This window comes from Argopecten irradians, chromosome 3, assembly GCF_041381155.1.
Source record: "Argopecten irradians isolate NY chromosome 3, Ai_NY, whole genome shotgun sequence".
Taxonomy (NCBI): Eukaryota; Metazoa; Mollusca; class Bivalvia; order Pectinida; family Pectinidae; genus Argopecten; species Argopecten irradians.
The window spans coordinates 22779147-22801546 of NC_091136.1; the positions used below are offsets into that span (position 1 = coordinate 22779147).

Genomic DNA, 22400 nt, shown 5'->3' on the forward strand with positions numbered 1-22400 from the left:
CTTGCATTTGTTCAGAGGTCTGGATTCAGTATCCGAGTTTTTAACCCCAGTCTGTAGTCCACTCACTTACATAAATAGGATGATGTGCATGTGAACTTGCATTGTGGGTATGGTTGTGTCTTTGGGAGCAAAAACTTGGAAAACGAGGAAGAAATTTTTCGATCATCGGTGATGTGAGGTACAATTTTGTAGCTGAGCTCATGATCATCAGTCCTGATTGCGAGTGTATTTACTATTATATGTGATGTATACAACTAGTATTCAGATGTCTTGGGTTTGATCTCTGGTCTGGCTGCTACATTTAATCTCCTGTTACACATACCTGCCACCTGCTCTGCGTTGTGTATTTTCTATCTGTTGAAATTGGTTTGTTTTGTGGGGATCCCATATGTGGTAGAGCAGTATTCCAGTGTGGGTCGGACTTAAATAATTTGTATGCATGCCTGTTCTTTTATATGTGGTGAATTAATTTTAAGTTTCGCTTTAAAAAACCCCAGTGTGTTACTATTGTTTCGCCAAGTGACGAGTACCGAAAAGTCTTGCAGTCTTTTTCGGTACATGCGCAAGATTTTTGTGGTTCATGATATAAAAAAATTTCAGTACGAACTTTTTTAGTGGTTTTTACTGAAAAAGTCTTTATTTATTTAATGTTTTCATGGCATATTAGCGACTTTTCTTTGCATCAAACGAATGGCATTAATGTAAATTCAATATGTGTTATCGATTTCAATCGGCAAAAACAAAATTCTCCTCGATAAAATCTACAGAACACTCGTAAATTATTTTACAAACAGAGTTTTATTATCATGCAAATTTGCATTTTATTTCCATAATCAGAACAAATAATAGAGCTTTGAAATGACATTAGTGAAGTATATAATCAAAATAACAATTACAAATAGTGTACCATAAAACCGCTGTAATACTGCATTAAACAGTATCAAATCGTATCAGATCAACACACTAATCGGGATAAAAAAAAAAATCTTAGATAATTTTACAACATATCTTGTGAAACTGACTCATATGCATGTACTCATGGGACTTAGATGACGATTGCCAATGATGTTTTGAATGCGGAGAAATCTAGTGTCGCATGCACAAGACCAAATTTGATTAAATTTTCACAGCTTATGAACTCTACTCTTTAAGAGATTTATGTAAATTATCAAAGTTTTGGTTTTAAAAGTTATATCATTTGTCCTCTATCTATGTTGGATTTATTGAATGTAAATATTTTTCTGTACACAATGTATTTTGTAAAGCAACTAATAATAAAGTTTGAAAGGGAAAAAAATACGAATCTTTAATCTATAATGTAACGTACCCCTTTTTTATCCCCTTAATATCAAGATCATCATGAATATTGTTTGACATTTCCACAGCATCTCATTACTTAAAATGCTTCAATAAATAATCTGTTTTGATAAAGTTGCTGATAGAATCACAGAAATGTAGACGGTTGTGCGACCTTATTTTGACATAATTTTCATTTCCTGTAAAGAATTTTATTGTAAACTAATAATGAGAAATTTTATGACATAGATGCAAACTAAATTTAGGTTATTTTAACAACGTTTAGTTGTGGCAGAACTGATAAGAAGACATGAACGTGCATCAGACAGTGACATTTCTGAGCTTTAATTTCCAATTTTGCACACAAGATTTTACAGTAATCTAAATATAAGTCAAATTTGATGTTCATTATTTAAGCCGTTCATCAGTTGTAAGGCATTCTAAAAATTATGACGCCCTTTTTTGATAATAATTTTTAAAACCACAGTATACGTTTTCTTATCACATAACGAAATGTGATGAAAATACATATTTATTCTAAGAGAGAAGGTCTTTATTGTTGATCGTTTATTGGATGATAAGCTATGTTAGTCACGCTCTGGTTCACAGCTCCAAATGAATAATAAATTATGCAGTAATTCAGCTCCCACTAAAGTTATTGTAACAGTGGCTATTCATAAGCATTCTTCCCTTTATTAAAAAAATTGCAGATTTATCGTAGTGTGAGCATGCAAAAATCACGCACAGCTGTTGATTTTTTTGATAGATTTCATTTTTTTACAAAGCAGGGCTAACATTTGATTATGTATGCTATCTAAAATGATAACATTACTTCAAGTATTCAGGATGTGATCAAGTGGTTTGATAACATATCAATAATCTCTCACCTCTGCGTCGCAGGTTCGAGGCACATATGGTTCAGTTGCTATATATTACCTATATTGCCGTTTTCTGTCAGACTGCTGTGGCTCCCTTTCTTCAATAGTACGTTGCACATCCTTTAACACTGACGAAAAAATAACTCAAACTGAGAATGTAAAATGTAAAGATATTAACGTCAAAATCAAACGCCAAATAGATACGATAGATCATTAAATCTAAATTACAAAATTCCTGCACGATTATGATACATTTTTTAAGAAACTCTGAGTCCATGAAATTGTGCGACTGTAAGTGTTGATAGTACTGACAAAGCTAGGAGGAGGATGTAACGATATAAACTAAACCGGAATTGTATTTTTATATTAGCCCGACGTATACTTTAAATACTTTAGAGTTATAAGGATGTGAAAATGTAATGTAAAAAATAATCTATGGTTTAATGTTCACTTCAAACACGCTTTACCATATCTTTAGCCCCATAACGGCTTAAAACAGCAAGCTATAAACATGAGAGCCTTGGGTCTGGTTGTAGATCGAAATCTGTGTTGGAGGTATGAATATAAGATGCGTTCCACTGCCTATGTATATACTATATATATATTGCTTCATGAATATCTTACTGTAATGTCGACTCTTATTACATACACCAAGTACATCAATTAAGTAAAGTATAGCACCATCACCTCCCTCTCTCTGTATCCTCACCACAGAGTAGCCTTTCAAGTTATATGTGCCCTAATTTTTATACTCACCAATCAAGAAGATTTTTTTTATGTTACCAACATTTGAGAATTATAATACTAACAAACATAATGTTTAAATTGTAAATTATCAAATAAGAGATCAAAGAGTTTGGCAGTTCTGCCAAAAAAATAATGATATTTTCGTCTACAGGGATGTGAAATGAGTACATATGGATATGGTCAGATCATGTACCAAGTTGTGGTTTACAATTTCATTGCATATTTCCACAGTGTTATCAGTAACTGTAAGGTGACTTCTGCAGATCATTTTCATCTAAACATACATAATGCATGAAAACAAGAATTTTTATAGTGTAGATATTCTCTGATACAACTAATGTTTATAATGCATAATGCATTTTTGTCTGTTCCATTCAATTATTTCCGTAGCCTAATTCATCAAAACTTATGGGTTTCAATAGATTACAGAGGAAGTTATATTTTTGTCCACTTACCACACCTAGAACTTTAAATATAATACTTACACTGGGCTAGTTATTGATATATTATACCTATTGTTAAATGATTGTTTTACAGATTGCCTATATGGGTGTTACGCTGTATGCGCCAGCCTTGGCCCTGCAAATCGGTAGGTCATTTAATCAAATCTATTCATAATTATCTAAATATACGATTCTGTAGACATTAGTCATAAATAAAGTGCTGGCAGTTTAATCATTGCATTAATACTGGTTAAGTACACGTGTCACAATATCAGTTAGTTACAGGATCAATAGGACCAGCTGGGAGGATGCAATATTCAGGTGGCCCAATATAACACTTACCAGCCCGTCAACTCTGGCTTGCAAGTTCGAAAATTATATGGGGCAATTGCTAAATACTGACCGTGGGTCGATGGTGTCTCCTAGGGTACTCCGAAATTACAACAATCCTTAAGATGCTAAATAACTCACAAAACATTATTGTTCAATATGTACTTTACACTTTCGGTTGATATGAATATACCAGAATATTTTTTTTTTGTAATTTTTATTTCCTCTCTTTGTAACAAAAACACATATTTACCATCGATTATTTTTATACATTTCTTTATATATTTCAATTAGTTTCATAAAACTGATTGGATGTAATGATTACAAATACTTCTGCTATGACTCACTCACATTGAACCTTTAGCAAATTATCATTTTGCATAGCTCTCTTATAAAGGTACATGTTTTATTGAAGCACAAAATGAAGTTTTCGGGATATTTATTTTGAAAATTAGGACTTACTAAACTTGATGTTGTTAACGATTTCTGCCTCACCTCTTATTGTTTTCATAGTATATCTACTTCTTGTCATAACATAAACTTATCTCATAAGGGCACATATCTCTTATTATGTCGCAAGTATGTTGGTAAATGTAAAACAATTTCAAACAATAGCAACCATGATAGTAATGAAAAATTCAAGTATAGGAAGAGTTGTTTGTTATGATTAATTTAATACTTAGAAATATAAATAACAATGTATAGTTTCATTTTTCCCCCATGTTTTTCTTTAACAATTGCATCCATTGAGTTGCGTTGTTCACCCTCTCATTTCTAATACAAATACCATCAGTATACCACTTACATTGGCTATTTTCTAATATTTATGATGCTTTTTCATTGTCTTCTTTTTTTCAAAAATAGATATGTGCTGAAAAATAAAACCATTTTTTATATGCCTGAGCAAAGTTTTCTTATCTTAATTTTCATGCTTTGACATACTTTTCCATATGAGTCTGAGTATTGATCTATGTTACAGTGGCTGGGATACCACTCTGGCTCTCACTTGTCGTTATCGGCCTAGTAGGCACTGCATACACGGCCATTGTAAGTATAACAATACTATGACTACCCATGTCTACAGTCTGTAAGGTTCATAAAAGTGAATAATTTATCTTTTTGGTCGATTACCAAAACAAGTCTACATATTTAGAAACACACAGAGACAATTTTCTGTGTAGCTACTTGAATAATTTATGTTTAAAAACTAAATTTTATGATATGAATTTTAAGCTGGCATTTATGAATTGTATTCATACGTTTTTCTGTTTCCATTAAATGCAAAGTTAATCATTTCAGCTTGACGTTACGTGGTTGCAGTCTTTTGAAAGAGGCGTGTCAAAAGTTAATAAACGCTTATCAGAATGTTGCGTTTTGCATCCATATGTTCATTAAACGTATACTTTTGTCCTCAGGGTGGGATTAAGAGCGTGGTATGGACGGATGTTTTCCAGTTTGTCATGATTTTTATTGGTATAGCGATCATAACTATAAAGGTACGTGTTAATAGCTGTTTGTTATACTTCTATAACCACCCCTGTTCAACGAGATGTCATATGTAACCTGAAGTATTTAGAAGTACATTGACCTGGAAGAAAGAACTCACTGACTGCTCTCCTTTTTCTCGTATTTTTCACGATGATACCTATGACACACAGGCGTACGTATCACTAAATTTGTGGAATGCTAAATCATTGTGTAAGCTGTGTGGTGTGTACCAAATATAAAATATAAACGCTGCCATGTTTATTGCAGCGGCGTTCATTCGTCCCTCGTCAAGAGAATTCGAACTCTATTAACTGATTACATATTTCAAAGGCTCAGCTATGTTTGGCGAGCCTCGGTGACACATCGCAGTAAACATTTGAAAATTAATATGCTATAAATAAAAACAAGGAGAATGAATTATCATATAAACAAGAGAGACCTTATTTATTGTAATATCATCATATAATATATATATAACATATATAACATTTTTATAACATATTTATAACATATATAAAATAACATTTATAACATATTTATAACATATATATAACATATATAAAATAACATTTATAACATGCATAAGCCAAATATTACGCGCGGTATTCTTCCCTGCTAGCGTATACATGTATCTTCACGTTTGCTGTGTTGAAGCATATTGAAAGAAAAATGTTCTTCCTGAACAGGGTAGTATTCTTTTGGCGGGAAGTAGCGGCGATTCAGTTGCCGAGATCGCCACACGTGGACACAGACTCGACTTTATCAAGTAAGTACCGGTATAAATTAATTATTATTTATACGTTATGGTGATATACGGCACCGTAATTCACATGTAACTCTTTTCTGTATGATCAATTAGAATGCACCAGATCTAGAGCGTACAGCAATAATGCCGAAAGCTCGAATTATCACCGATATCTTTGAGAAGCTGTTTCTATATCTTTTAAAAAGTCTTGAGTCCCATATCTTCGATCATTTACTTTCCTCCAATTGATCTCGTCTAATATGTCATACCATCCCATCTCTTAATTATTGTAAACCACTTTATTTTCACTAAATAGAAAATTTCGCACAATATTGTGATAGTTCGAACGCAAATTCTAAAGTTACTATATAGAAACGCGCGATTATCTGTGAAGATTGTCGCGAAATCATGTATTTGCGAAGATATCGGAAGTTACGATGACGCGAAATATACGGGATACGGGAAAACAAAGTGGTTTTCGTTATCAATCGAATTATTGGAAGGTTTACACATGATTTACCGCCTGCTCCATTGGGTTTATCATCTCAAAAACTAAGCAAAATAAGAGGTTAATCCATATTAACAATATTTTCTTTAAACAATAGAATAAACAAAAACGTCAGAGCAATCATTTACCTGTGTTATTCCCCGTCAAAATTATACTGCCGTCATGTTGATCAATGCACAACAGCCATTCAAAAAAGCGCGCCGTTGACTGACAGCTTCAAGTTATATTGCTGCTTATTTCACTGTAATTATATAGTACTATTGTTACATGAACGAATAACAGAAATGAGAAACCAGCAGCTAAATTCAAAACACAATTTAATTATATATACAATATTATACAGAGATGGTTTACAATATCTAAAGTAATTGGTGGTGGTACAAGAGTAATACGATGATTTAAAGTGTTACTTATCTGTATGCGAATGTCCTGGTATAATCCTTGATCCTTCCAGGTTTCAAATTCACAATACTCACAAATCCACAAGGAAATTGAATGTCCACCGGTGATTTGTAAAGTTCCAGGCAATATGAATAAATCCACACAAAGTGTTGTAATAATCCACAGATAAAGTCACAATAGCTCTCCCAATAGAATCTTATATGGCGCTGTACAATTCTTGATATGTCTTATTACAGGTCTCATTACAGTTCTGATTAGCTTTGGACAGTTGGAGTATATATAGCTAAACCCTAATTCAAGAATATTGGAGAACCTTCTACTTCTAGAAATATCTAACTAAAAACAGTAAACAAATAAACACACATAACTTTCTGGAAATAGATCATTCTAGATCTCTACTTAAAATCAACATGTTTACAAACATATTTGTTTATACATGATTATATTCTAGAAAGTTCTATAACCTAAATCAATGATATGACCTTCATAGGATGTATTGAAAAAAAAAACTATAGGAGTTATCTCCCTTATCTCATAACTACATGTATTTAGTGCCATACATAACACACCCCTCCTTAAAGAAAAGAAAGTTTTCTTGAAAAGGAAACTTTCTTGACATATCAAGTAACATTTAAATCCTTGATAAAGCATCAGCCAGAATATTGTCTTTCCCTTTGATATGTTTGATGTCAAGATTGTACTCTTGCAAAGTCAAACTCCACCTGAGAATTCTTTGATTTTTGTTTTTCATTTTCCCAATGAATGTCAAAGGGTTGTGGTCGGTGAAGACCAACACAGGCACAACTGTAGTGCAGAGATACACATCAAATTGGTTCAAGGCCAAAATCAACGCTAAACATTCTTTCTCAATGGTGGAATAATTTCTCTGGTGTTTGTCAAATTTTTTCGAGAAATAACAAATTGGATGGTCAATTTGTTCAGTACCTTCTTGCATCAAAACAGCACCAACACCTACATCGCTGGCGTCAACAAATAGTTTAAACTGTTTATTAAAATCTGGAGCAGTCAGAACTGGTGAGTTTGATAGTATGGCTTTCAATTTCTCAAAGGCAGACTTACATTCGTCTGACCAGACAAATTTGACATTTTTCTTTAACAAAGCAGTAAGTGGAGCTGCTATAACAGAGAAATTTTGACAAAATTTTCTGTAGTATCCAGCCATACCAAGAAACCTCATCAGCTCTCTCTTGCCTCCAGGAGCTGGAAAATCTATAATTGATTCTACTTTGGCCTGAACAGGTTTAACCTGCCCCTGTCCTACAACATGGCCTAAAAATTCAACAGTTGCATGACAAAATTCACATTTCAATAAGTTTACAGTCAATTTCATGGTAGTGAGTCTTTCGAAGAATTCACGAATCCCGCGTAGATGGTCTTCCCACGTGTCGTGGTAGTTGATGACGTCATCAATGTATCCATCGCAGCCTTCCAGGTCTGATATCACGCTGTTAAGAAGACGTTGAAATGTTGCCGGGGCATTCTTCATACCAAATGGCATAACTTTGTACTGGTACAAACCTTGTGAAGTTACAAATGCAGACACTTCTTTGGCTCTTTCTGTTAATGGCACCTGCCAATATCCTTTCAACAGGTCAAACTTGCTTACGTACTTGGCTTTGCCAACTTTGTCAATACATGAGTCAATCCTTGGAATTGGATAAGAGTCCAATGAGTTTAATGACAGAGTGTTTACTTTTCTGAAGTCAGTACAGAACCGGTATGTCTTGTCTGGCTTTGGCACCAGAACACATGGAGAGCTCCATTCACTTTTGCTTGGTTCAATAATATCATTGTCCAACATGTATTGAATTTCTTTCTTTAAGTGTTCTTCTTTCAAAGGATTGACACGGTAAGGATGTTGCTTGACAGGTGGCGCATCGCCTACATCCACGTCGTGATAGATAGCATCTGTTTTGCCTGGTGTATCCGGAAACAAATGTTTATACTCAAGTATCAAATCTTTAAGTTCATTGCGTTCTTTTTCCGATAGATGACATAGTTTCTTGTCCAAGTTCGCGAGCACATCTGAATTCCGTAACTTAACACCACAGTCTAAACCTACATCTTGTACACCACCATCTAAGTCTAATTTACAAATATCAGCTGTACTTTCACTTTGTGATGGTACAGAGGCCAAAGTAGCAATAGGTTGAGAGGTCTTGCTCTCTTCTCTATCTACATATTTCTTAAGCATATTAACATGACATAATTGAGTTTTCTTGCGCCTCCCTGGAGTTTGTACAATGTAGTTAACATCATCGACCTTTTTCTCAACAACATAAGGTCCAAAATATCTAGCTTGCAAAGGCTGACCCGGTATTGGTAATAGAGCCAAAATTTTGTCACCTGGATCAAAACTTCTTGCACGGGCATCTTTATCATACCATGTTTTCATTTTGGTTTGTTTAAACGGCCAAATTTTCTTTTGCCAGTTCACATGCCCTTGTCAACCTTTGCTTAAAGTTAGACACATACTCTAAGAGATTCACTTTAGAATCTTCGTCCAAAATTTTGTCTTTCAAAATTTTCAAAGGACCACGTACAGTATGTCCAAACACAAGTTCAAAGGGACTAAAGCCAAGAGATTCTTGTACAGATTCTCTAACGCCAAACAACAACATGTGTATACCTTCGTCCCAATCTCTTTTGTTTTCAAAACAATAAGATCTCATCATATTCTTCAATGTCTGATGAAAACGTTCTAAAGCACCCTGAGACTCTGGATGATAAGCACTAGACTTATACTGCTTGATCTGGAGCTGGTACATGACTTGTTGAAAAATACCAGACATGAAATTTTGAACCTTGGTCCGACTGGACAGCTTTTGGAAGACCAACCAATGTAAAGAATTTAACCAAAGCCTTGACTATGTTAGGGGCCTTAATATTTCTGAGTGGAATGGCTTCAGGAAAGCGTGTGGAAGCACACATAATAGTTAAAAGATACTCATTCCCAGACTTAGTTTTGGGTAGAGGACCTACACAGTCTATAATGACTCTACTAAATGGTTCCTCAAATGCTGGAATGGGGTGCAAAAGTGCAACAGGGATTTTCTGATTAGGTTTCCCTACCACCTGACAAGTATGACAAGACCTACAAAAATCAGCCACATCCCGTTTCAACTTGGGCCAAAAGAAGTGATCTAAGATCCTGTTATAAGTCTTGGTCACACCTAAATGCCCTGCCATAGGTACATCATGAGACAAACTTAGAATATCTTGCCTATACCTCGGTGGGACAACTATTTGATTGACAACCTTCCAGTCTTCCTCGGGAGACACATCAGGGGGACGCCACTTGCGCATCAACACACCTGACTTACGGAAGTAACAAACCGGGACTTTTTCAGCCTCTTCCTCACTCAAAGCCCGATCACACAATAAGGAGATTTCAGGATCTTTTTCCTGTTCTACTATAAGCTCCTCTCTAGACAAAGATGATTTGCTCATCATGTCAGACAAAGAAGTACCCTTGTTAGGAACAACTCTATCACTATCAAAGTCTACAGGATTGCTCAAAAGATCACACTTGCTCCCGACATCCTCTATATCATGAGCCAAGAAAGTGTCACCTAACCCTGGACTATAATGATCCTCAACTACTGCAACATCAGAAACCTTCTTACTCATTGAACGAGTTACAGCACAAGAAGGGAAAATACCAGGAAATTCCTGTTGAATAGTCTCAGCATCATCTGTTTTATCAGGGATACTGGACACTAAGGGATCTACCCTAACTTTCTCTCCAGCCAAGTCATTGCCTAAAATGAGCGACACGCCCTCTATGGGAAGTTCCGGTCTAACACCAATGGTGACAGGCCCAGTAACCAAGTCTGACTTTAAATAAACAGAATGGAGAGGCACATTAACAAAACCTAACTCTACACCTTGAAGCAAAACACTACTACCACATGAGGTCTCCTCAGACAAAGGCACTACGCCATCTAATATCAAAGAATGAGAAGCCCCAGTATCTCGCAAAATCTTCACAGGTTTCAAGTTGGTAATATCACTAGTAAGTGAAACAAAACCTTCAGAAATGAAGGGAGAGTACTTCTCCAAGACGCTATTAGACTCAGAGCTCTTAATCTCAACAGACACTTTAAAATCTTCCACAATATCACTAAGTTTCTGACTAGGCTTTGACATAGCTAACACAGAAGGAACTGACTGTTTACGCCTTTGCTCCTTACGCTGGAGAGAATAACATTCAGACATAACATGCCCTACTTTCTTGCAGTAATTACAAACAGGACCAGAAGGAGACCCCACACCTGCCCTATGATCTGTTTTAGAATCAGACTTAGTCTTATCACCTAATTTAGGTTTGTCGTTAGAAGGGCCACTAAAGGTTGGGTTCCTAGGCTGACCAAATTTACTAGTACCTGTGGTACTGTTTTTGTCTTGAGAACTGTTTTTAACAAATGAGCCTTTGTGGGTGAGAGCGTAATCATCAGCCATTGTAGCTGCTTCACTAAGTGTTTCAACTTTTCTCTCATCTAAATGAGTTTTTATGTTTGTGTGGACACAACGTTTAAACTCCTCTATCAACAATAATTGCCTCAATTTACCGAAATCCTCATCAATTTCTTTAGAATCACACCACCTATTAAATAATTGTTCCTTTTCTCTGGCAAATTCTACATGAGTTTGTTCATCTCTCTTTCTCGAGTTTCGAAATTTCTGGGCGGTAAGCCTCAGGAACTAACTCATAAGCTTTCAAAATAGCTTTCTTGACTACTTGGTAATTTGAAATCTCATCTACAGATAAAGAAGAATAAATGTCTCTAGCTTTACCAATCAAGACACTCTGAAGAAGCATTGTAAGCTTATCTTCAGGCCATTTCATACTGTCAGCTATTTTCTCAAAATGCAGAAAATACTTGTCAACTTCTTTCTCTTGAAAAGGAGGAACTAACCTAATGTTTCTACTGACATCAAAACCTCTGTTTCCTTGTAAACCCCTAAAAGTTAGATTACTTGAACTGTCTTGAGAAGCTAGCTCTAATTCTTTCATTCTAAGTTCTGTTTCAGCTTGAATTTTCTGCTTCTCTAGCTCTAACATCTGATCTCTCTCAATCTCTTTTTCTTTTAATTCTCTTTCAATTTCTTTTTCTCTTAACTCTCTTTCTTTGTCTATTTCTTTTTCTCTTAACTCTTTTTCTATTTCCATTTGTCTTAGTTTCATTTCATGTTCAAGTTCCATTTGTCTAATTTGGATTTCTGAAGTGACTGTTTCCTCTATATTATCTAATGCACTAGAGTCAAATTTGTCATTGTCAACAAAATATCTTATAATTACATTCCTAATTTCAGCTTTCCTCAAATTAGTTTTGATAGTAAGGCCTAAATGTTTACCCAATAACAGTAAATCCTTCTTACTAACTTGCAAAAGAACTTCCAGGGATGGCGCTTTAACAAACTGTTCTACCTGCATAGTAGTCATGTTTATCTAGCTGTTGGTTTCAAATGTAAACTCAAAGTTTGTACACAAATTTTGAAAATTTCTTAATTAATTTTTCAAAGTTAGATTTCACAAATTGAATATCGATCTCGGACACGAGCCCCCAAATTCTGTTACATTAACGAATAACAGAAATGAGAAACCAGCAGCTAAATTCAAAACACAATTTAATTATATATACAATATTATACAGAGATGGTTTACAATATCTAAAGTAATTGGTGGTGGTACAAGAGTAATACGATGATTTAAAGTGTTACTTATCTGTATGCGAATGTCCTGGTATAATCCTTGATCCTTCCAGGTTTCAAATTCACAATACTCACAAATCCACAAGGAAATTGAATGTCCACCGGTGATTTGTAAAGTTCCAGGCAATATGAATAAATCCACACAAAGTGTTGTAATAATCCACAGATAAAGTCACAATAGCTCTCCCAATAGAATCTTATATGGCGCTGTACAATTCTTGATATGTCTTATTACAGGTCTCATTACAGTTCTGATTAGCTTTGGACAGTTGGAGTATATATAGCTAAACCCTAATTCAAGAATATTGGAGAACCTTCTACTTCTAGAAATATCTAACTAAAAACAGTAAACAAATAAACATACATAACTTTCTGGAAATAGATCATTCTAGATCTCTACTTAAAATCAACATGTTTACAAACATATTTGTTTATACATGATTATATTCTAGAAAGTTCTATAACCTAAATCAATGATATGACCTTCATAGGATGTATTGATAAAAAAAACTATAGGAGTTATCTCCCTTATCTCATAACTACATGTATTTAGTGCCATACATAACAAAATTAAACATTTGATATTTAAACATTGACATGTAACTTAATGATTTAGCTCCCCAAAAGCATATGTCGGCCTATAAGAGAGTCGAAATCTAGGAATCATATATTCCTGGTTTTGAATAAAGCGCCTTCAATCACCGCCATGTTCAGTGACTTCGGGTTTTGTCGGATTTCGAATCGTATCACGTGGCTGACGTTCGACACGACCTGCACGTGGTGAGCCAGGTAACTATCGTAAGCGCATATATCTTTGTTTACGTTTTCCTTCTGGCTAATATGAGCAAATCATGCTGGTATACTGTACCAATTTACACGTTGCCGTAAAATATTGTGTGTATCAAATATTGTAACGTGCGAGCATTATTCTCTTTGTAAATAGAGTCTGCTGAGGTCTATCACATGTTTTATTTATGAAAAATTGTTGACATTTTCTATTGGTTTCACAACTCTCGTTTTATTTCGAGATTGTCGCGACGATGTTCGGAAGAGTTCGGAATGATTCGGCATCTTTCGAGCCTATTTTTCACGTGTACGCGTTAAAAAGTTTTTTTTACTTTTATAATTAAAAATACTTCCAGTGCTGCAACTTTATAAAAAGTGGTAAAATTAGAAAGTTTGAAACTCAGACAGACAGAGAAAATATGTATAACATTTAAACAGTTTTCAATATGACAAAAAGAGCGAAAGTTATAGACCATACAACTTTGATCCCGTCCTTTTTTCCATGACGTCATAAAACTAGTTCTCATATTTCACTCATTTTATTCATGTCAAATAACAATAACACATCAAAAAATAAATGTGTTTTATTGTATGTCTCGGATTGCCTCGTGCATATGTTATTTGTAAAGATTGGCACGTGATTTTGTAGAATGTCAAAGGAAGTCAACCAATGTTTACAGGTATTCATATGCACTGAATCGGGTCACGTTCTACACTCAAATTATTGGAAAATAAACAGATCTGCCCCAACATAGTTTATCGATTCAGACACAGTGGCAATTGCAAATATTAATACTATAACACAAAAGATATAAATTATTCAAGAAAACAAAAGTTGGTCCAAAGTGGCGGATACAAAAGCGACACTTCTTCTTCAGAGAAGAAGATAATTAACATTTCATAGTTTATTTCATCAATATTTTTCCGATTGTCTTTTATTGACAGTGTCGACCTTGACCCGAGAACCCGCCACACCATTTGGGGTATGTTGATAGGACTGCCATTTGCTCTCCTCCCTAACTGGTGTAACCAGTCTAGTGTTCAGAGAGTAACTTCTCTCAGAAGTCTCACGGCAGCCAAAAGGTAAACAAAACTTGGTCTTATGACATATATATTATAACACAGGATCCGGACGTTTACATGAAAATGAAAATTTGAAAATTTTAATGTTCAAAGCAATTTCATGACCGCTATTATGGGAATTTTAATAGTTGATATATATTTTTTTTCTAATTGTTCAGGATGATATGTGAAGTATTAACGGTAAACTAATATCTTTTGGGATTTTACAATATTATCAGAAACGTTTTAGAATAACAAATTAACTTAATTACCTTTAAGTAAGTACACGTATGTCCTTGATATGTATATTCTAGGGCCTTCTGGATGCTCTGTCCGTGCATGACACTGTATTATATAACTCTTGGGTATCTGGGTATCCTTTTGTATGCCTACTACAACACACTGCAATGTGACCCTGTTGAAGCCGGATTTCTGAGCAACTTTAACCAGGTGATTAATGCACTGCCACAATTTTCTTCATAAACCAGATATCATTATCCAATTCAATTAGAAAGAGTTAATGATCAATTTTCTGGCAAATATTATATATCGTCGATATTTTGCTTATATTCTAATGACGATAGATAAAATCTTTATGTTTAAGGTAAGGCACATAAAGGTTTTAAATATCTTTATATATCAATTGCTTCCAATCATTATCATTATATGAGTTTTAAAACGAAATGCTTGTTGATTCTATTCATTGTTTTGATATACATCTATATGGAGATCGCAGAGAGTACGAGACTATACATTGACGCTACCCTTCTTGTGTATATCTTATTATTATATTATAATAACAGGTAATTAAATTGTAATTATTAAGTTATATAACAAGTGTTCGGCTCAAGGTATCTCCTTAATATTAAGCAAAGGATTACTGTATCCTTTGAATTGCAGGTATTTTATAGGAATTTAATAGTAAGTGTGTAATTAGATATACATTTGACACTTCATCCTGTACCTATCTCCTAATAATTATTTCGCATTACAATTTTATCTTAGCAACATACCAAAGAGATTAAGAGTAATGTTTCAATATTGAAGACGTGATCTGTTTTTATTTTGTTCCATTCTGGGTAGCGTCGTGTCAGTTATATACCCACAGATAGTGCGCTGTTGTGAGTATATAGTAGTCTCGGGATGTTAGTAATACTATGCAATGCTAATCCCGTGCTTCATTTCAGATTCCATATGCAATCTCTCCACGAACGGGTAATACATGAGAATGTATACACATGGAAAAATCGCCACGTGAATGTATGATTATGTACGAATTCAGACCTTAAACCAAACATTATAGTAAAGTTATAAACACAATTCCTTGTAGTGATTATTAAATGTGAGTTAGTAAACACATTATTGAAAATGTAATTTATATTTGAAAATGTTGTTGTAAATGTATTTCAAACTGATACTGTATGTTATATTTGAAGCAAATGTAGCACTATTGACATGAAGCTTATGTCACATATTGTATTTGAAGCTAATGTAGAATTTTTGTATTTGAAGCTAATACTGTGTTCTTTTTTAAACTAATGTTGCACTTTACATTTTAAGCAGACGCTGCATTCTATATTTGAAGCTAATGTTGTATATTTTAATGAACCTTTAAATAGTATTTTAATTTGACGCCATGGTTGGCATCAGATGGTGATACAGGATTTTGTTTCAATTTGAAGCTGATGCCTTTCTTTGTGCTGGACGTGTTGCGGTCACTGCCTGGTCTATCTGGGATCTACATCAGCTGTCTGTTTAGTGGGGCGCTTAGGTACTGTAATGGAAAGTTTTACATCTTTGATAACTTAGTGAATTCAAATTAATTCATTCATGTCGTCAAGCCGGTGTTTTTTGTTGATCAAGACTGAATGGTAGAAGGGCGATAACCCACATAAAATTCCTTCAGAACGAAAAATTATAGATCTTTTAGTTATTTGATAAGCCACCTGCGTGTATTGTTATATATGAGAAACAATTCTTTTAAGGAGAGTTTTCGGTGGTGGATTCTGATAAAAAAATATTTAAAAAAAATAACCAAAAAACTTCAATCTAACAATCTGAGTTATATAAAAAAAAAGTTGAAGGTTTTCTGAAGTAAACGGTATTTTTGTTTATCATTTTACTTCTTTTAAACAATCGTTAGAGTATTCGCACAACTGTGCTGTTGTGCATTTCTTATGTTTTTACGAACTGAATACCTGTGACAGTAATGTGTAAATTGAAATTGACTTTTATATGTGTGACAATTGCACAATCTACCAGATACGCCTTTGTCGGTCATTGAATGGTTATGGTAGTTGAAAAGGAAGGTTTAGATTGTTCATCTTTTAAGACTTGGTAGACCCAAGTGTTATTGCCTTAATTTTCTCAACAAGGTCTTGGCTACGGCGGAGATACTAAATCTTTTTTTCTTCTTTTAATTTTGCCTAGAAATTATAGACTAGACAAATCTACAGTGTTTGATAGTTCATGCAATATCGGCTTCTGTCAGAGCACAGCACAACTTCTGATATTAAAATTTCAATTTTGTTCAGCACACTATCGTCGGGAATCAACTCCCTAGCCGCCAACACTGTAGAAGATATTCTCGGAGACATAGTGAAGAAATCGAGGTTCATCTCCCAGACTACTGCGGCCAAACTATTCGGTGAGCTATGTATATTAAGACCTTTTCTTACTTCAGTATTTAATCTGTTTGTGTTACATAAACGTTAAAGCAGCATTTTGGTTATGTATGAAGTCATGCTGGCCGAATGGTTGAAGTGCCCTAAATCTTTCCATTACACTTCAAAGTGTCGAGTAGGAAAGCGATTTAGGGAGTAGGAAATGGTCAGCTACTGGGAATGGGCTAATTTCTTTGCTGTTGTCGCTGGCTTGTTCATATCAAAAAACCAAACACGTCGACAAAACATGGCAGCTGTAACCTGGGAAAGGAAACAACCAAGTTTAATCCACGATGATTCGGTTCTTTAATCCATTTCATTTTTAATGTTTTTCTCATAATTTTGTGTACTCTATCACGGAGCAAGTAAGTGAAGGCAATGGGAAATCTGTTTTCCACATATATATGTGTGATGATTGCGTGAATTCTTTTTAAAACAAATCAAGGTCACTCTCTCTATCTCTCTCTGTTAGGGCGGAAAACATTTCACTTCTTTATAGTTCAATACTGAAGCTTTTCGCCGAAGGATACCATCCCACCTGGTCACATTATACTAACAATGGCCTAACCATCGGCAAACAATTCAGGACCACGGCTTGTTTTCATTTTCCTTCCATTGGGCGATGAAAAGTAAAACTATCACCACAAAGAATAACAAATTGTATTACCACTGCATGGCGATAATCATTTTGCTTTACAAAATACTAATGTTTTTATGCAGAATTGTTTGTTTCTAAAGATATTCCAGGTTCAGTAGCGAGGGCGACTTCTTGGATACAATGAAGGTAACCGAGGGGCACCTCTACTCACGATGGAATGCAAAATATTAGAATAAGTCTTTATCATCATAAAACAAGTATTAGTCTGTAACTTATGTACCTCAGCTAATACTGTATCAATGTTATCATTCAAAATAGCATTGTCACTGTCAACATAATACACATTCGTAGTCTATGAAAACCTCCTCTCTTTGGAACGTATGAATTAAAAATAAGCGCAGAAAATGACAAGTATTAGTTAAAATTTAAAATGGTTTACCAATTCGATTTGTGGTGTTTGCAGTCATAAAATTTTATTTGATTATTTGTTTTTTACTGAATAAAATGTATTAAAGGAAACATAGATATATTAAAGATTTAAAAAGGATTAAGAAATAAATTACATTATGAGACACTGAGAGGTATAAATACGTGTTATATCACTAATTGGCATTGGTATGTCAGCTAAACACACATTAAACAGTAGAACGTAAAAATGTCAGAAGTTCTTCCAAAACTTACAATAATGTTTCTTTTCACAGTGTTTATGTACGGAGTGATCGTCATTGGTCTTGCGTTTGCCTTCAATTACATGTCTGGTTCCATTCAGGAGGTAAGATGGAGAATGAGTCTGAGTCTTAATTTTTCTTGTAGTCAGAATCATTATGTCGTTCTGTTTTATAAAGGCTTCGGTATAATCAAGATATCATATCGCGAATTATTATCATGTACATTAAAACGCATTAACAACGAACACGTTTACAACAAATTCAAAGTGATAAAGAAGTAGTATGCATTCCCAGTCGAGTTTCCTATAAGATGTTTATAACATTTGTATAACGAACTATGCTTATAACGAAGTGACTTCATTGGTCCCAAGGGATTCGTTATAAACGTGGGTTATAATCTTATAAATATGTTACATGATAATAATGTATGTCAATGATTGAGAATTTTCGCGTATCAACAAATTAGAGAAAATTCATTTAGTAAAATTAGTTCTTCGAAGAAAGGCCTTTTCATTTGTAAAGGTGAATGACCTTAACGAGCAAGTTTTGTTCATTTAACAAATAAAACCACTTAATATCTACCAAATAGATGTCTCTCTCGGTGTTCGGGGCGTGTGGAGGACCTCTGGCCGGACTTTTCTTCCTTGGTGGAATGGTACCACGAGCAAACTGGAAGGTATCATTTTTAAAATTATGTTAATTTCCCTCAGCAGAAGTTTGTTATCAATGAGAGGATTTGTATAAGTTGAGTCTACTACCCATGTCCCAGTATAACCAAGACCTGTGTTATACAGTACTTCAGTCTGATAGTGAAAAGAGAACTTACTGTTTGTTAAAGAATATGAAAGAAATGCATGATGTTGGTTGACGTCAACGTAATAAAGTTATTTCACTCTTTAGATATCAGATATTACGTTTCTTATTTTTTTTATTACATTATCATGTTATAACGATTTTAGTTGAGATTATGGTGAAACACATTACCAGTGTTATTGCCTCTTACGACATATAAGTTTCAAACTAGTGATGATAATCTAGTAGTCGAATTTTGCTGCGAAAATCTTATCATTAAGTTAGGGTCAGTAAGCCAGTGATACATATCTACGAAAATGCTTAAGAGCCAATATTGGAAAGTTTCTAAACATATCTCAACATAATTTCAGGGAGCCATGTCTGGCAGTCTAATCACTCTCGCGTTCAACATATGGATTGTGTTAGGCGCACAAATGACCGTCAGAAAATCAGCAAAGTTAGTCCGGAACCCAACAGACGGCTGTTACCCTGGTAACGATACACTAACAATGAACGTAACGTCACTATACAGTTATAGCACTGCAACGTCTTGGACATTCTACAATACAACTGGACTGCCAGGTGTTGTGTCCGACAGCCCTATTGTGTAAGGAAGGCTTTATTTCTGAAATTTTGATTTACTAAGATAAATGTGTCCTTCAGTAAATCATGACTTAAGCTAATATTAAGCAAAGGAAAATGTTGTTGTAGACTTAAATTAGTTACTATCACTTCACCTTTATGATTTGGTCAATAATCCAACTGGGCAAGCCATAGTGACCTTGTGTTCATACATCTGGGGACTTTTGAAAACACCAATAATAGACCGTTATTCGCCAAACTGTGTCCTTATGACTTGAAATTATTTTGACTTGATTTTAACAAAATATGAATCGGCATAATGTTGGAACATATGTCATTCATTACGAAGAATTGCACAATAAAATCAATGTATTGTAACTGTTTATAACAATTTGTCGCCATTTGGGCCATCTTCTTGGAAATACAACCAACTGTGTGATGTCCTTCTTGAATGCTCAATGCATCAAAACACAGTGATATAATTTTTATTTCATATGGTTATTTCCATCAAAGCCTTCTTGAAAAGTTATGGGTTTAAACACATTTGCAATGAAGTATTTTGTCATAAAAACGTTAGCACTTTAAGATGTAGAAATTTATAAATATATGACTCAAGAATAATGTACTTCATTTGCTTATACTAAAACATGGCATTTGAATATGAGTACCTGCCTTTTTGTAAGCAAAACTTTAAGCGGCCATCAACTCATACCGGAAATGGCCAGCAGCTTTTCTTGTCATATCACAAAGCTATAAGTTGTTATATTGGTACATGTAGCTGTGTTTTACTTCCAGTTGAAGTAATTCCATATTTTCTTTAAATTTCCAGGCAGGATGAAGTATTCTTCCTGTATAACCTGTCCTATGTCTGGTACGGTTTCATCGGGTTCTTCGCAACTTTAATCATCGGTACTCTGGTCAGCTTGTGTACAGGTTTGTGGTATATTTTAATATTTAAGATGAAATTGTTTAAGTTATATTCTTTAAAAGAATCATCCCATTCACATTTTAATGCAAAGTTCAATACCTTCCAATCCTTACTCGGGAATGATAAAACTGTGGTTAGTGTGTCATTTGGCTACAAAACCTTCACTTAGTGCTGTCTCTGCATATTCAATGTTGTTTAACCTATATAACTCGAACACACGTTTGAACTTATTATCTAAGGCTGGGCAATTTATAATGTTTACTCATGTAGTGATAACCACAAGTCTCTGACGAATCCGGGTGTGAATACTAAAAGCCAATTTATTTTCGTGGCAACATAATTTTGCGTTTTCATATTTTGCGATTTTTTCAGTGTTATTGAAATCTGCGATTGATATTCATTGAGTTGCAATGTACCTGTTTTCGATGCATGTTTTTTTTCAATAAAAAGCTTACAAAAAAACTTATGTTAATGAAAATAACTTGTTTTGTTGTAATACAAGCTAGCTTTATTGACAAGATTTTGTTTTGGTGTAATACAAGCTAGCTTTATTGACAAGATTTTGTTTTGGTGTAATACAAGCTAGCTTTATTGACAAGATTTTGTTTTGTTGTAATACAAGCTAGCTTTATTGACAAGATTTTGACAAGATTTTGGTTCTTTGAAAGGTGGCGATGGTGGCGAACCCGTGGAAGCTCATCTTATCTTCCCCATGTTTAGAAAATTGTGTGGTGTGGAATCAAAATATAAATATGACTTAACTGAACTGGATGAGAAGGTAAGTGGTCATTAAGAGAGTAATTTTAAATAGGTTTTATTAAGAAGGCGATTAATTGTATTACTGTTTGTCTTTCACTTTAGTCTTTATTATACGATCTCGATATAGATTGAACTATCATGACGGGCCTACACCTCCTGGCATATATGTGCATGTTAATATGTCTACTCGAGCCTCACGTGGGAATCTATTATATAGAGATTACGATAGTTTTTCGATCTAAAAATCTACTGAAATGAAATTGGAGTTATCCCCCTTCAGTTAAACAAAATGACTATATACATCTATGATCAGAGTGTATATTAATTGAAAATTGAGATAGAACTGTATTTGAGATGAAATACATACGTCCATGAATATAAATCTTGTGTAGTGTCAAATAATTAAAAGATATGTTCATATGTTCATTTTCAGAACAAAGACAACGGACAGACCAGTTGCTGCCGTCCAGACGAGGATAGCGATTCAGTATAATATGACGGGTGCCTTATATTATTAGCCTATTTTAGCAGTAGCTTTTAATACTCAAGTGACATGTTTGTATGTAGTATATCATCTCTTATTATTTGTAAAACGCAATGTGATGACTTTGGTGCGTAACTTTAAACATTTTTCTCTTTGTGTTTGAAATATGACATTACAACCGAACCGTAAGTGATGACCACAACACAGCAGAGCAGTCATCTTAGTGGATTTATGTGTTATACAACACAAATTAAAACTTTTCTTTTTATTATATACATGCGTTTCGAATGTTCTTTTACTAACTAAACCAACTTCATTTCTGATATATAAAATACGATTCTTTCTGGCGTAGTTCTGAGCACATTTACAAAGTAAGACACCCATTTTTCATCTATATTTTAACTATATTTTATATTCATATTTCAACATAAGGATCGTCAACAGCCTATTTATCACATGTATCATACGGCCATGTCATAAATATTGTACGACACATGTGTAATAG

General features: G+C 34.3%; 1 protein-coding gene across 1 annotated transcript; it reads left to right on the forward strand.

Annotated features, from left to right (window-relative positions):
- The first annotated feature begins 3368 nt into the window (after positions 1-3368).
- On the forward strand, positions 3369-22168 carry LOC138317883 (sodium-coupled monocarboxylate transporter 2-like). Its single transcript, XM_069259857.1, has 14 exons — positions 3369-3510; positions 4674-4741; positions 5110-5190; positions 5869-5948; positions 14305-14442; positions 14736-14871; positions 16104-16192; positions 16956-17068; positions 18384-18454; positions 18940-19026; positions 19514-19749; positions 20554-20657; positions 21321-21430; positions 21845-22168. The coding sequence occupies exons 1-14, from the start codon at positions 3444-3446 to the stop codon at positions 21902-21904; spliced, it is 1440 nt and encodes a 479-aa protein (XP_069115958.1). The 5' UTR covers positions 3369-3443; the 3' UTR covers positions 21905-22168.
- The last annotated feature ends 232 nt before the right edge of the window (positions 22169-22400 follow it).